Consider the following 17,136-nt stretch of genomic DNA (forward strand, 5'->3'; position numbering starts at 1 on the left):
GATAAGCATTGATCACGTGGATAGTCAGAGGCTTTTTCCCAGGGCTCAAATGGCTAACACGAGAGGGCATAGTTCTAAGGTGCTTGGAAGTAGGTACAGAGGAAATGTCAGGGGTAAGTTTTTTACACAGAGAGTGGTGAGTGTGTGGAATGGGCTGCCGGTGATGGTGGTGGAGGCAGATATAATAGGGTCTTTTAAGAGACTCCTGGATAGGTACATGCAGCTTAGAAAAATTGAGGGCTATGGGTAACCCTAGGTAATTTCTAAAGTAAGTAAATGTTCGGCACAGCGTTGTGGGCCGAAGGGCCTGTATTATGCTGTAGGTTTCCTATGTTTCTATCTTATGGATTTATCATGGTTGATTTATTATCCCCCTCTGTCTGGAAGATCCCTGAAAGTGGTATCATGCTTCAAATTCTGGGCGAAACGTTACATCTGGTCCACCTTTAGAGAACAGAAATATTGGGACACTTTTCCCTTTGAACCTGTGCAGGTGCATGACTGCACAGTAATTGAAATGCCCTGTGCACATAGCTTTTGTTGCTGCACAGCAGGAATTGGATGTAGCCAGAAGTTTACAAAATGTGAAAGATGTTGTTTTTCATTATAGTCTATACAATTTTCAGTCTAAATATTCACAGTATGTATATTACAAAAATAACATTAAAAGTGCTGAATAGTTTTCAAGCTGTGTAAAAATTTCCTGCTCAGAGGAATGGTTGGTCTGTGCAGATGTTAAAAAAAAGAGAGAATATTGATTGGGGGGAACAAAATATTGGGGTGCCACAGTGACATAGTGGTTGTTTGCTGTTGTTGTTGAGTGGCATTGAGTCATCCTTGACTCATGGCGACCCTGTGGATAGTGTAGATCTCCATAGGGTTTTCGTGGCAAGATAAGGAAGTAGATTGCCAAGCTTTTCTTCCTTATGTTGGGACCTGGCCAGATTCAAACTCAGGACCATCTGCTTGAAAGTCCAGTGCTGATGCCAGTACACCACCGGCCTATTGCTGAAGGGCTTCAGATTGAAACATCGTCTGTACTTTTTTCCATAGATGCTACCTGGCCTGTTAAGTTCCTCCAGCATTTTGTGTGTGTTGCCATCTGTAAAGTGTTTGTAGATTCTTCCCATGACCACATGGGTTTCCTTCCACAGTCCAAACATACGGGTTAGTAGCTTAATTGGTCAAAATTATCCTGCGATTAGGCTAGAGTTAAATAGGTGGGATGCTGGGTGGCGTGGCTCATTGCACCAGAAGATCCTGTTCCGTGCTGTATCTCTAAGTTTAAAAAAAAGGTTTTTGACTAAAACGGTAAGCCAGTGGTAAGGATTTAATTAAGATGACAAACTAAATTTTATAAGATGCTTAACAACCAGTGGGGAAAAAGGTTTAGCAAGGAATTCTGGAGTACAGCATTTAGGCTGAAGATCTTGTCAGTGGAGATAATAGAGAGGATAAGGTGATTAGTCACGGAAGCAGTGGATGGGCACGTACGTATCTACATTTGAGATGTCAGGGTTTTAGGACTGAAAAGTTGCTAGTGAATGCAGCAGAATGTACATTTGCAAGATGACATATGATGGAGAAATTGGACTTGGTGAAGACAGACAAAGCTTCACTCTCAGGGTGGTGTGAGTGCAGAACAAGCTGCCCGTGAGAGTGGTGGATACAGATTCCATTTAAGAGATTATTTGTACAAATACGTTGGTGGGAGGATTATGATCTGGGTGCAGGTTGATGGGACTAGGCAGTTTAAATTGTTTGGCACAGACTGGATAGGGTGAAAGGTCTGTTTCTGTGCTGCAGTTTTCTATCACTCTGACAAATGTGAAGTGCTACATTTAGAAGGCAGGCTGAAATTTCTGGACTGCCTGAAGGTGATTGTATTTTGGAATATTATTGACTCAACAGTCTATCAATGTTGACTAGTTTGTGGCTGAGGGAATAAGTCCTGCAGAAACAGCTGCAAGAAATTAGGGTGAGGTGGGGGAAGGCACCAACGGGAGGTGCAAAAATTGTTTCCTCTCCCTGAGTCCCAGAGCACTCCTCTATTTCAGGGTTAATATCCATGTTGGATTAGACTGTATAATACACAAAATGCTGGAGGAACTCAGCAGGCCAGGCAGCATCTGTGGAAAAGAGTACACAGATGACATTTCGGGCCGAGTCCCTTCATCAGGGTCATGGCTGATGAAGGGTTTTGACTGAGATGTCGACTGTTTACTCTTTTCCATAGATGCTGCCTGGCCTGCTGAGTTATGCTTGTTTGTATATTTGTATAGTTACCTATATACATGTTTGGTGGCAGAGTGGAGATAATGTCTCTCCCAAAGGATGTGTAGGGCACTCCTTCCCTCCACCAGCCTGCAGATCACCCTTGGACAAGGTGTAGCACCTGCTTAGCCTCTCCTCCCTCCTGATCAGGGTTACGTGAAGCCATGGCAGCAGGTGGTAGATGGTTGTACGAGCAGCTGGTGCATATCACAAGTCCTGGTTATGCGGCTACTGACGCCAGGCAGATGATCTCTGAAGATTATTGATAATAGCTGGGGTCACCGATCTTGTAAAGACACTGCCCAGAAGGTGGCAATAGCAAACCGCTTCTGTAGAAAAATTTGCCAAGGACAGTTATGGTCATGGAAAGACCATGATCGCCCACGTCATACGGCATGGCACAAAATGAACGAAATACATGTAATTGTTCAATGTATTTTGTAGTGGTTTCAGTTGCAATTATGCATTATTTGTATCTGATTGTTTAACATTTATCTATGGAATTTGAATGGTATTTATTGTTGTTAATAAATTGGTATAAGAAGGGTAAAGCACATTGCCTCAGCCTCTTCTTTGCCTTTGCTTTCTTTTACCACTCGGCTCTCCTTTCCTAATCCCTTTGTTCTCTTAATGCTTAATAAACGATCATAAGCAACATGTTTTAAGCCTCATTCTTGACTGCCAAAGAACCTCAGATCAAAAACATCACAATCCAATCACAATCACCCCTCATGGGTATATGGTCATGAGAGGTGACATGGAGAAAAGAGACTGAACCTGGAAACAGAGGAGGATTCTGTTCTCATTGAGCAGGAGTTAGATTAAAAATGTCTGCTTTTACCAATTGCTTAAAGTGGGATTCCAGCTAAGATACTCTGAATGAAACATAGATTGTGAACACTATCATATTTATTTTGCAAAACAAATGAAAGTAGTACGCAAGTCAACCAACGTTTTATAAACACAAGATTCTGCAGATGCTGGAAATCCAGTGCAACACACAAAATGCTGTAAGAACTCAGCAGGCCAGGTAGCATCTATGGAAAAGAATAAGCAGTTGTTGTTTTGGGCTGAGAGTCTTCATCAGGACTGGAAAGGAAGGGTACAGAAACAAGAAGATGCTTCCTGAGCTGACCAGTTCCTCCAGCAGTGCATATTACTGTGTGTTTTTATTTTGTTTTGGGGTTTGTGTAAAGCACTTTGGGGCTGGCATGGTTAGTGTAACACTATTAGAGCGCCAGTGATCCTGGACCAATTTTTGTCACTGTCTGTACGGAGGCTGTGCATTCTCTGTGGCCACGCAGATCTCCAAAGGGATTAGGAAAGGAGAGCCGAGTGGTAAAAGAAAGCAAAGGCAAAGAAGAGGCTGAAGCAATGTGCTTTACCCTTCTTATACCAATTTATTAACAACAATAAATACCATTCTGGTTACCTCCCACAATCCAACACGTAGGTTAATTAGACACACGGGTGGAATTGGGCAGCGCTGACTTGTTAGGCCAGAAGGACCTATTACTATGCTGAATCTCAAACTCCTAAACCTTGTAAATTAATTCCATTCATGCCCCAGTTGGTAACATGGTGCTTGTTTCCAGAGGAGTGCACCCTTAACGTGCAACCCTGGGAAGCTGAAGAATAACAAGACTGGAAAGCTGGATGCAATGATCAAGTCATTCAGTGAGCTTTCAATTTACTGATAATGATAACTAAGGTGGGATCACCTTTAAAATACTAGGATTTAATCTCGGAAATTAAAGGGTCAATATATGAGGAGTGTTTGATGGAACTATGCCTGTATTTGCTGGAGTTTAAAATAATGAAGCCCATTGAATATTGTAAGGCCTAGATAGAGTCGATGTGGAGAGTATGTTTCCAATAGTAGGGGAGTCTAGGCCCACAGGACATAACTACAGAGTGGAAGGACATCCTTTTAGAACAGAGATGAGGAGGAATTTCTTTAACCAGAAAGTGGTGAAACTGTGGAATTCATTGCCACAGACTGCTGTGGAAGGCAAATCATTGTGTATATTTAAAGCAGAGATTGATAGGTTCTTGGTTAGGCAGGGCATCAAAGGTTATGGAGAGAAGGCAGGCGAATGGGGTTGAAAGGAAAAACAACCATGATGGAGTGGCGGAGCAGACTTGATGGGCCAAACGGCCTAATTCTACTCCTGTGTTTTATTATCATATGGTCTGAAAAACAGATAAGAAAGTATTCAATAGACTTCGCAGAGATAGCAATCAGAATCTTTTGGAGCACCTGGATTCATCAAAACGGAATAAAAAAACCAAAAAAAAACACAACAGTTTCATAGTTCTAGATTGCTCCAGGGCATTTGGTACTGCTCCAGTATGAGGGGGAGCGCAGAGCACACCAGTATGGCAGCATGCAGGGTATCCAACCAAACTTTACTGATAACTCTGCTTGTACATTATGTGAATTCCTCCCATGTGGGCGTGGCCAATTGAGTGGCATAGGATTAAACTCATTAACTACCACAACAAATCCTAACTCAAGTTCCTATTTTCATTCAGAAGTCTAATAAAGAGCCAATAAGGTGTGGGATGTTCACTTTATAAATATCCATTCACTGTCCAACTACACACACAGTAGTGTGTTTTACACAAGTGAAATAATGTACAAATCACTCTCATCGTTGCTGTAGGAGCCATGTATCTATTTTCTATCTGTGTTATAGTTTGTCTCACACTTTTATTATGAGCAGTTTGTCACGTGGGTTGGGATGCGGTAGAAGCAAAGAGCTTAGTTACGTATTCATGTTTTGTCTTTGGGGATCCATCTAGTTAGGGTGTAATACCTTTTTTGTTGACTGCTTAAGTTTGCTCTATTATGTTGAGAATAGTTTAAGTTCATGTTTTGTTGACTGCTTAAGTTTCGCTCTATTATGTTGAGAATAGTTTAAGTACTTGTAATATGCCAAGACTGTTTATTTGGTTATATTGCTAATTTTAATTTCATTAGCTTTTAATCGCTTCAACATTGTTTTGCTGGTTTTTTAATAAAAGATTGAATGTATTCTTCGACTTTGTAACCTTGTTATTGGATTGGACATCGTGTCATTCAGGATCAACTCCTCCCCCCGCTCGTCTTGCTTAGTCTCTAAGTGGTGTTGATTTGTTATTGGATTAGAGAGCGCATCACACAGGATCGACCTTCTCCCCCCTCCTCCTTGCTAAGTTTCTAAGTAGTATTAGCTTGCCTGAGTAGCTGTTACAACTGCTTTGCTGGAGTTCTAGATGGTGTTGCTGAATTTAGAGACATAGAACCATAGAGCAGTACAAGGCAGAAACAGGCCCTTCAGCCCACCTTGTCCATGCTGAAATATTAATCTGCTAGTCCCATGAACCTGCACCTGGATCATAACCCTCTATGCCCTTCCTATCCATGTACTTATCCAAATGTCTCTTACATGTTGAAATTGAACCCGTATCCATGACTTCTGCTGGCAGCTTGTTCCACACTCTCATCGTCCTCTGAGCCAAGATGTTCCCCCTCAGGTTCTCCTTAAACATTTCACCTTTCACCCCTAACCCATGACTTCTGTTGTAGTCCACTTAACCTCAGTGGAAAATGCCTGCTTGAATCTACCCCATCTATAGCCCTCATAACTTTTGTATACAATTTCTGATATCTCTTCAAGAGATTCAAATACCTATTTCAGATGGAAAAGTAATTCATACCCCACCAAGAAAGGTCACTTACACAAATCCACCCAGAAAAATCTGGGCAGCATTTCCTTGTTTTAGACTAGGATTAGATTGGATATCCACTCCTACCCCTTTCTCCTTCTTGGTACCATTTAGTTGGATGGGCAGAGATTACAATGAAATATATTTTTTAATTTCAATCCTAATCCATATCATGAACTTCAGTCATTCATACATGCACACTTATTGCACATTAACACAAGCTTAATCAGGCTTTGATAATTTAAAGTCTACCATATTTTTAAAGAATGCCTTAAGAATTGATTTTCTTGTTAAAATATTTAACATGTACATGAAACTTATAAAAAAGTACTTTCTAATATTAAAAAAACTGAAATTCCACATACTTTTTAATAGTTTTCCTCACATTCTTTGTTCCCTGCCACACAAGTGGCTTCTTGCCAGTATAGATTGTCACAATTGTTTGCTTATAAGTGACATTCCAAAATGGGGATTAGTGACAGGATAAGAGTTGCTCCTGTTGTCGTGACACCCGTCAGTCTTTGACCACTTTTTCACACAATCATTTCTAACAAGAATAGGCTTCTTCCCATATATATTTGGCTAATTTACAATAATGCTGTTTGATGACTATTCTGAATCCTCAAACACATTACTGAATTACTTCACTGGTTTGAAACAATATTTTTCATACAGTATATCAACAAGTAATAGCAAGTTACAGTAAGACGCACATTTCTTGTCACACTAAGTAAACAAGCACCTGCCTTAAAGCAGCAAATTGGATCTTTCCTGAAGGTGACCCACATGTTAAGCTTTCAGCAAACTGCCCAATAAACCATTATAACTTTTTCCCACAGGAAGGGCTGCTGGCTCACACTTCATGGTGTCAAAAGACGGTTTCCAGGCGAAGAATGCTGTTCCATTAAATCGATAAACGCTTCAAATTCTCAAGGAGAAAATACTTTGGGAGAAGCGAATAACATTGACCTTATCACACATCTTTAACATCCCTGTCTGAGGGATGGTAGTTGTTAGCTGGCTTGCAACTGGATAAAAGATGCTGGGAAGAGACCTCTCCTGTGTGGCTGTCCATCTATGTATCCATGCTAGAACAAGGAGAAAAATAGTTTTAAAATCAGAGCTCAATAGTAAAAATATAGCAAAGGCAATAAACACTTTTGCTCTACCCATATTAATGCTTTCTTTTGGCATATTGTCTTGATGTGAAACAGATCTGAAAAATTTACAGAGAAAAATAAGAATTGAAATGACAAATTTTAGAAAACACTATGCACACTCGAATGCGCTTAGGACAGGAGGAGGAAGAGGAATAACAGACATTAAAACTTATACAACAGTCAGATAAAACTTTTAAGGAAATATTTTCATCAACAAAAACAAGATACAGCACTCCACGTGAGCATAAACAATGCTGATAAGAAGTACACACCATTAAACTTAAATGAAAGCACAACCCTGAAAATGAAGGAATTATCACTATTGAAGAAAAGGTTAACCAATGGAGGAGCATGACGCTCCATGGAAGACATCCCCATGATCTGAGCAGACTGGATGTTGACAAGGAAGCATTGAATGCTTGGCTCAGAGGTGGAGATCTCTTCCCAGAAACAGAGCGGTTCCTTATGGCAATATAGGACCAGGTGGCTAACATAAAAAACTATCAAACTACTTAATAAAATACCAACAAATTCAAGATGATAAATACAGAAAATGTCTGATACTGATTCTGAGAAACCAGAAACAATCCAAACCATTACAGGATCCTGTAGCGGTTTAACTTTATCTGATTACTTATAGAGGCACAATCAAATGGCAATTGTCATTCACCAAAATCTTGTTTAAAGTATAAACTCATAAAAAACACCCCACAAATTACATTATAAATGATCCATTATTACAGATAGTACAATGCATAATAACTGTCCAGATATAGTATTACAGGATAAACAAGAACAACTTACATCTTAAATACTGTATAACCATTCTAAATACACATAACCTCCAGAAATTAATAAGTAAAAAACACCAGAAATATGCTCAATGAAAAGAGAAAATTGAAAGACTATGGAACATAAAGGGATATATGTACATTGCCCCAATAGTAATATCTACAACTCGTACCATCCCAAAGGCATTACATGGTAGTATTAAACAATAAGGCATACACAGTAATATTTATGTAAATCTCCAGAAGGCCACAATACTAAACACTTCTAGAATATCCAAAAGTTCCTAGCAATTGATAAATGACTGTGCTCGGCTATGCCCATACCACAGGATGGGAGGGGTCTGGAAGAGTAAAATTAGTATAGGGCATTTGATATCTTGAATCCCACCACTGATCAGATCCTTCCAGCAGCACTGACCTGCTTGTGATACTGAAGCCAGTTGATTTTTGCCTTTCACGGCAAGTTGTGCCAGAATTCCAAATAGATATTTGCATCTTATCACTTGGATTCAAGTAGAAACTTTTAGAATATTTTAGGATATGGTGTAAAAGTTCATTTCAAATGATCTGTCCTGGGACCAGCACATATGTGTCATTACAACAAAGGTACAGCAGCACTTCTACTTTCTTAGAAGTTTGTGCAGAGTTGGCATGTCATCTAAAACCCTGACCAACTTCTATAGATGCACAAGGGAAATTCTTGACTGGTTGCATCACGGCCTGGTATGGAAGCACCAATACCCAGAAACAGCCTACAGTCTACAGATAAAAGTGAATACTGCCCAGTCCATCACAGTAAAAGCCCTCCCAACTATTGAGCACTTCTACAAGGAATACTGTCACAAGAAAACAAGGACCCCCCCCTCCCCCCACCATCCAGATCATGCTCTCTTCTCATTGTTGCCATTGGGAAAGAGGTACAGGAGTCTTAGGTCCTATACCAGCAGGTTCAGGAACAGTTGTTATCCTACAAGCAATAGGGTCCTGAACCAGCATGGATAACTTCACTCACCTCAACTTTGAACTGATTTCTCAACCAATGGACTCACTTTCAAGGACACTACAACTCATGTTCTCAATATTTATTTATATACATATTTATTTATTATTACTTGTTTTTAGCATTTTCACATTTTGTCTTCTTTTACACATTGGTTGTTTGTTTGTCTTTGTTTGTATGTATGTAGTTTTTCATTGATTCTATTGTGTTTCTTTGTGAAATCCCCTGGTTAAGATTTTTACTGCTACGCTGTAGATATTTCATTTTAGCAGTTCTATGAGAGCAGTCTGTTTTGACTTCAGCATATTTGGGTTTGAGCTAAAGGTAAGGGGCTATGTTGTTCACCTTAGGAATGTTGTGTCAGCCAGTCAAGATGGTGGAATTCGGAGAAGGTTCCAGAGAACGCTGGGTGGAGAGGTTTCTGTGATGGACGCTGGCGTGGGTCGAGGTCTTTTTGGCGGGAGCTGGGAGAAGACAGGAGGGAAGATGGCTGAGGATGTCGTCCCTGTTGCACAAGCTGCTTTACCAATACTCCCGTGGGGGACCTGTTTGTTTCAGATGGATTTCGAGTGACATTCAGAAGGTGTGTGCTTTCATGTAGATTGTAGGTCCAGTGAGTGAGTTAAAGACAATTTCAAGATGAGCTCCAACTTATATGCACATTTGGACTGGGTTAACTGTAATGGGCCCTTTTTTAAGATTTTCTTTTTCCTCCTAACTGCTTGATAAAGCTGAAATTTGCAAATACACTTTCTTTATAATTGTATGCAGTGTATGATCTGTTATTTCTTGCCAACAGCTAATTGCCATGGGAGCAGTATTTACACAGTATTCGCACAGATCGGAGTTTGGGTGGTTCAGACATACCAACGTCCTGGTTTTGGTGGGACCCAGGTAATACCGACCCTAGACATATGGAGTTTAAGAAAGGTGGTTTTCTCACTGCTGAGTCCAGTGGCTGTTAGAGAGGGGCTAATAAGCCACATCTCTAGAGATGCCCGATAAAAAGGGCTTTCATTTGTATCTACAGTGAATGTCCAAAAGAAAATGAATCTCAGAGTAGTATATGGTGACATACAGTACTGTGCAAAAGTCTTAGGCACATAAACATAACTAGGGTGCTTAAGAATTTTGCACAGTACTGTAGTAATTTTATGTACTGCTGCTGAAAAGAAAGTAAATTTCATGACATATGTGAGTGATGATAAACCTGATTCTGCTATGGGTCTCTATTGTGAACTGAGCGTGGAAAGGAGGCAGGGAAAGGGGAGAGCAGGAAACATCAGAGAGACAGTCTGTAATGATCAATAAACTAATTGCATGGAATCAAATAACCTTGTCTGCTGTCTCTGAGATGGCTGTGTCTGCACCCGCAACACCCTGCTGCTCCTGGTACTCCTTCTCTGCCACCTGTTCCACACCCCTCCTGCGCATGCCATTCTCACCATTCCCAACATTCTTTGCCCCCATCAGATTTACAAACTTGCTCTCCTCTCACATTGACCCTAGTTATATATAGGTGCGTAAGACTTTTGCACAGTACACTATATGTATTTTGATAATAAATAAACTTTGAACTTTGATATTGTATTTTTTAATATATTGATCCATATATCAAAAGCTTCGTCTGATCTGTTGCATGCAAAAACAAACATTTCACAGCCATTGTCCAGGAAAAAAAAATCAGAGTACTCTCGTCATGTTTTCTGATAAATATGGATATTTGTTTTATTACAGATTTGCACTTCAGTTGCTGTGATTAGATTTCAAGAATTAGTTGTGTGTGAAGCGCTTTGGGGCAAGAACTGTTCTATATACGTAAGCCAATGTCTTTCTAGTTCCAGTACAAAATTCCAATTGTTCTTATTACTTTAGATCTGGGGTTCACAACCTGGGGTCCATTGACCCCTTGCTTCATGGTCTTGGTCCATGACAAAAAATGGTTGGGAACCCCTGCTTTAGACATTTCAATCCTCTCTGACCGATTACACCACTCTACACGTCCCTCTACATCTTCATCTTTTAAATTCTCCTCCTGAGTATCTACCTAACATCTGCCTTACTTCTCTGCTCACTATTCATTCTCTGTAATCTACATTGGACAGGTTTCAAGACTCAGAATTAATCATAGATTTAATTCCTTGAGCCAAGTAATCAAATACAGCACAAAACCTTCTGTGGCACTAATCCAAAAAAATTCCAACTGGAATTACTTCGTTGTAATTAAATTCTACTGATTTATTGTGTGGTATTTGTAGATTTGAAACTTCCCACGTTATGTCAGAATTTCGGACACAAGACAGCCACTCACGTCTTGCAACATCACATAAACAAAGTGAAGAATAACAGTTAACCTTTGTTTCATCAAGTGGCTGGGAGAGACATTGACCAATATACTAAGAATTCCTGGGTATTATGTAGAACTGTACAGAACAGGAACAGGCCATTCGGCTCATTTGGTTGTGCTACACTAATTAAACTTGTAAGTAAATACCCAACTAAACTAATTCCTTCTTATATCTCTCCATTTTCTATCACGAGTACCTAAGAGCCCTTAAAGCAGGGATACCCTAACTGGGATCCACAGACCATTTGCTTAATGGTATTGGTCCATGGTATAAAAAAGGTTAGGAACCCCTGCTTTAAAGCCTCTATTGTATCGGCCTCCGCTGCCACTTCAGGCACTACACTCAAGGTACCTACCACTCTCTGTGTAAAGAGATTTGACCCACACAGCTCCTTTGAACTTGCCCCCTCTCACCTTAAATGCATGTCCTCCAGTATTAGACATACCAGCACTGGGAAAAATATACTGGCTGATTATCCAGGCCTCTAATCATTTTATAAACTTCTATCAGATCTCCCCTTTGTCTTTGTCGCTACAGAAAAATCAAGTAAGGTGGAGATTGATAGGTTCTTGATTAGTCAGGTTATGGGGAGAAGGCAGGAGAATGGGGTTGGGGTTGAGAGGGAAATGGATCAGCCATGATGAAATGGCAAAACAGACTTGATGGGTCTACGTCTTATGTTCTTGTCCAGCCTCTCCTTATAGCACATTGCCCTCTTGTCTAGGGCAGCATCTTGATAAATCTCTTCTGCATCCTCTCAAAGGCCTCCATGTTGTTCCTATAACGGGGTGACTAGAATTGAATGCAGTACTCCAGATGCAGCATAACCAGAGTTTTATAAAGCTGCAATATGACTCACTGACTCTTGAACTCAACACCTCAAATTCTCAAATTCATTTTACCTGATTGAATAGACAATGTAGGATTTTCTCCGTACTATTCATTACTTGCCCTGATTATGTACTTTACTCCTGTTGTGTCATTTGTGATTCAATGTAGTTATGAAATATGCCTTAATAATGTGACAATTATAACGAACACTAATTTGTATTCTTAATGATCAAGTCCAGTAATATGTATAACACACAAGAGGTTCTGCAGATGCTGGAAATCCAAAGCAATACACACAAAATGATGGAGAAACTCATCAGGTCAGGCAGCATCTACTGAGAGGAACAAACAGTTAATGTATCAGGCCAAAACCTTTCATCAGGACTCAGAATACTTGTAACTCATAATATGTATTACAAGTAATTACTGGAGGGCAATTTTCAATATAAGTGAAAAGGCAGTTTTTCTAGCTCAGCTGTAACTGTATTTGTTATGCAGACATAAAGCTCAACTTCTCCTGCCAAATGCCTCTCATAATAATCTTGAGCATAGAGCACAGTTAAGATTTAGTTAAGATATCCCCGGCCTTCTCAACTGCCATGATGGGGCTACTCTCAGGTAGTGTCTAACTCCTCCAAGAGGACCACAACCTTGTCATAGTTTGGAGGTTTGCATGCCTCAACGACATGGAGAGCTATGTTGGTTGGAGTTAGGGTTTTATGTTTTGGTAAGGTCACCCATGCCAAACAGGTCAAAGGGAAGAGGCCTGACTAAGAGTGGTCCACCGGTCCTTCAGCTTCGGGGGTTCAGCTCAGGGCTAACAACCCTGACTGGTAAAACAAAATTGTTACGGAAACAGCAATGAAAAATTCTTCTACATCTGAGTGCGATGGTATTCCTGGGTCTCCACTTAGGACTTGCATGACTGACAGTAATGAAAAATGAAAGGAAGCTGACAAGATGAAGGAAGCCCTGAACACCGCCATTGATGGAGGACCTTCATTGCTGCCCTAAACGCCAGTGATGTAACAAGCTGTAATTAAGTGTCTAACCTGACAGCATGAACGTGGATTTCTCTAACTTCCGGTAATACTTTCCCCCTCTCCCTCCTCTCTTTTCCCATTCTGGCTCCGCTTTACCCCTTCCCTTCTCTTCACCTGCCCATCTCCTCCCTCTGGTGCCCCTTTTTCTTTCCTTTCTCTCATGGTCCACTCTCCTCTCCTATCAGATGCCTCCTTCTTTAGCCCTTTACTTTTCCACCTATCACCTCCCAGCTTCTCACTTCATACCCCCTCCCCCATCCATCCACCTTTTCCCTCACATGGTCTCACCTATCACCTTCTGGCTTGTATTTATTCCTCTCCCCCAACCTCCTTACTCTGGTTTCCAGTCTCCCTTGTATTTATTCCTCTCCCCCAACCTCCTTACTCTGGTTTCCTCCCCCTTGTATTTATTCCTCTCCCCCAACCTCCTTACTCTGGTTTCCAGTCTCCCTTGTATTTATTCCACTCCCCCAACCTCCTTACTCTGGTTTCCTCTCCCCCAACCTTACTCTGGTTTCCTCTCCCCCAACCTCCTTACTCTGGTTTCCAGTCTCCCTTGTACTTAGTCCTCTCCCCCAACCTCCTTACTCTGGTTTCCAGTCTCCCTTGTATTTATTCCTCTCCCCCAACCTCCTTACTCTGGTTTCCAGTCTCCCTTGTACTTATTCCTCTCCCTCAACCTCCTTACTCTGGTTTCCTCCCCCTTGTATTTATTCCTCTCCCCCAACCTCCTTACTCTGGTTTCCTCTCCCCCAACCTCCTTACTCTGGTTTCCTCTCCCCCAACCTCCTTACTCTGGTTTCCAGTCTCCCTTGTATTTATTCCTCTCCCCCAACCTCCTTACTCTGGTTTCCTCCCCCTTGTATTTATTCCTCTCCCCCAACCTCCTTACTCTGGTTTCCAGTCTCCCTTGTATTTATTCCACTCCCCCAACCTCCTTACTCTGGTTTCCTCTCCCCCAACCTTACTCTGGTTTCCTCTCCCCCAACCTCCTTACTCTGGTTTCCTCCCCCTTGTATTTATTCCACACCCCCAACCTCCTTACTCTGATTTCCTCTCCCCCAACCTCCTTACTCTGGTTTCCTCCCCCTTCCTTTCCAGTCCCGATGAAGAGTCACGGCCCAAAGTATCAGCTCTTTATTCCTCTCCATAGGTGCTGCCTGACCTGCTGTTTTCCTCCAGCATTTTGTGTGTGTTTCTCTGGATTTCCAGCATCTCTTGGATTTAAGATTTAGTTAAAATTTGTTCCTGGCAATGGAAAGAAAGAGGGTGTTCTTTTAATATGGAAAATTTTACAACTGACATTTACAGAGATATCATCATAAATCCACGTGCATTATATCACTATCATACCAATATTACGACTATATTTTTGGGATTACTGTTGTGTATTTAATACTTCAGTAATATTTGAGTAATATTGTAAGCAGATTAAAAACATAAGAAAGTCTGAAGATGCTATTAATCCAAAGCATTACACACAAAATGCTGGCTTTTAAACTTCTTCAGGGTAGGCATCCGTCAAAGACACTTTGCCAAAGTAGTAACATCACAAACACGAGAAAAGCAGCTTTTTGTGGGCACTGCCTTGTAGATTTATTGTTTGATTAAGCATTCTTTGTTGTTTAAATAATTCATTGCGGGTTATATGTAAATATACGTGAATGGCATATGTCATCACGCATCCACATGGTAAGTGTGCATCTCAAAAAGAACAAAGTAGACTTGTTTATTCCCGGGCTTCCATGTTTTCCTTTCAATTATTTTTGGAGCTACAAAACATAACAATTACAACATTTGCCACCTTGGAAACACCTTACTGTTGCAGACATCATGTACCAAGAACTGAGAATTAAATAATGGATATTTATGAAACAATGCACAAAACAAGTATGTTTTAAAGGCTTGGAGATGCTGTGGAACTGCCTATTCTGAACTCAGCTGAACAGCTGCCTCTGATTGTAACAGTGTAGAACAATGCAGAGGATGAAAGAGTTAGTTTGCATTCCCACATAGAAAGAAGCATAACAAAGATAATGACATAGTATTATGAAACAGAAGATAATGACGAGCATACATAAGGAATGCAGGGGATCCAAGTGAGAATATTCTTACACAGTAACAATCTCTTTCCAAGGGCAGAAGTCATATACTAGAGGATATGTATTTCAGGTAAGGGGGGAAAGTTTAAAGAAGATGTGCCGGGCAAACCTTTTTACACAGAGAGTTGGTGGAAGCAGATACAATAGAGGCATTTAAGAAGATGTTAAATAGACACATGAAATTGCAGGGAACGGAGGGATATGTATCATGTGCAGGCTGAAGAAAATCAGTTTAATTCAGCATTGTGTTTAGTGCAGACACTGTGGGCCAAAAGGCCTGTTCCTGTGCCTTAATGTTCTATGTTCGATAAAGCATCAGCACCAACCTGCTTGAGGTTGGTAGATGATCCTTCTTTGACAACATAAGTTAGATACATACCCACCACTCCTTATCTTCCTCTGCAGTAACTACAATCACCTCTCCCTCCTCGAATGTAAGTTCGTCAGCATGATCAGCTGTGCAGTTGTAAATGGCTTTTCCTTTACGGATTCTAGGTTTTGTCTGTGAAACAAATAATTATATGTAGCTTGATTTTAACTGGCTCTTTTTCACATTAACTTCCTACACAATTGCTTTCCCTCTTCAGCAGTGCATGCAGCGAGCTTGCTGGCTGGAGGAATGGGAATCCCATTCAGCACTATGAACTTCTGCTAAAACAGAAGGAAACACAGACATTGATGCAAGAACGAAATGGCAATTATAAACACTTAAATTTACTTATTTTCATTTATGTTTCAGCTTGGTGTCTGTATTTAAACATTATAAAGCTACTAAGGATAAAGATAATTTGTTCCAGGTTCCTGGTAAGACCAATCTAGTTAGACCCATTCTCTGGCCTTTTCTCTATAGTGTGCATTTCCTCTTCCTTCAGATATGGACGCCATAGTCGCATAGCGATTACTGCAACGCTATTACAGCTTGAGGCGTCAGAGTTCAGAGTTCAATTCCGGCATCCTCTGTAAGAAAGTTTCCGTGAAGTGTGTGGGTTTTCTCTGAGTTCTGCAGTTTCCTCCCTCAGTCTAAGCACACTGGTTAAGGGGTTAATTAGTCATTGTAAATTAGGTTAGGGTTAAGTAGGGAACTGCTGGATGGCACAGCTTGGTGGGATGGAAGGAAGGGCCTGTTTCGCACTGGATCTCTAAATAAATAAATACTAACAAGTTCCCTTTTTAAAACTCTACTACCTGCGAGGTACTGCATTCCAAGTCATAGCTGAGTGCTGAAAGTAAAAGCTTTTCTCCTTAACTATTTCAGTTAATTTGCACCTCAGTTCTCTCAACAAAAGTCTTAATCAATCTATTTAAACATACATTCAGTGGCTACTTTATTGGTACACAAGTGGAACTCTGTGGGTCTTCTGCTACTGCAGCTCATCCACTTCAAGTGTTCGACACGCTGTGAATTCGGAGATGCTCCTCTGCACACCACTGTTGTAACACATGGTTATTTGAGTTACTGTCACCTTGAACCAATCTGGCCATTCTCCTCTGATCTCTCTCATTAACAAGGTGTTTTCATCCACAGAACTGCTCTCTACTGGATGCTTTTTTGTTTTTCGCACCATCCTCTGTGAACTCTGTTGTGCATGAAATCCCAGGGGATCAGCAGTTTCTGAGATACTCAAACCACCCTGTCTGGCACCAATAATCATTCCACTGTCAAAGTCACTTAGATTATAATACGATAAAATTCACCCTGAAATTTGAGAGGGAGAAGCTAAAGTCAGATGTATCAGTATTACAGTGGAGCAAAAGGAATTATTGAGTCATGGGAAAGAAGCCGGCTAAATTTGATTGGAAAAGAACACTAGCAGGGATGACAGCGAAACAACAATGGCTGGAGCTTTTGTGAGCATTTTGGATGGATAGATACATT

General features: G+C 40.7%; 1 protein-coding gene across 2 annotated transcripts in view; it reads right to left on the reverse strand.

Moving 5' to 3' along the window:
* Nucleotides 1-3,445: 3,445 nt before the first annotated feature.
* unm_sa1614 (un-named sa1614) overlaps nt 3,446-17,136 on the reverse strand; it is a 188,060-nt gene continuing 174,369 nt past the window's right edge. For both annotated transcript variants that reach the window (XM_063041044.1, XM_063041043.1), the window contains 2 exons: nt 15,640-15,762; nt 3,446-7,073 (listed from right to left, as the gene is read on the reverse strand). In XM_063041044.1, coding sequence (XP_062897114.1) covers nt 6,999-7,073; nt 15,640-15,762 — 198 coding nt within the window. In that variant the 3' untranslated portion in view covers nt 3,446-6,998. The remainder of the gene's footprint in view (nt 7,074-15,639; nt 15,763-17,136) is intronic.

This window comes from Mobula hypostoma, chromosome 2 (genome assembly GCF_963921235.1).
Source record: "Mobula hypostoma chromosome 2, sMobHyp1.1, whole genome shotgun sequence".
Lineage (NCBI taxonomy): Eukaryota > Metazoa > Chordata > Chondrichthyes > Myliobatiformes > Myliobatidae > Mobula > Mobula hypostoma.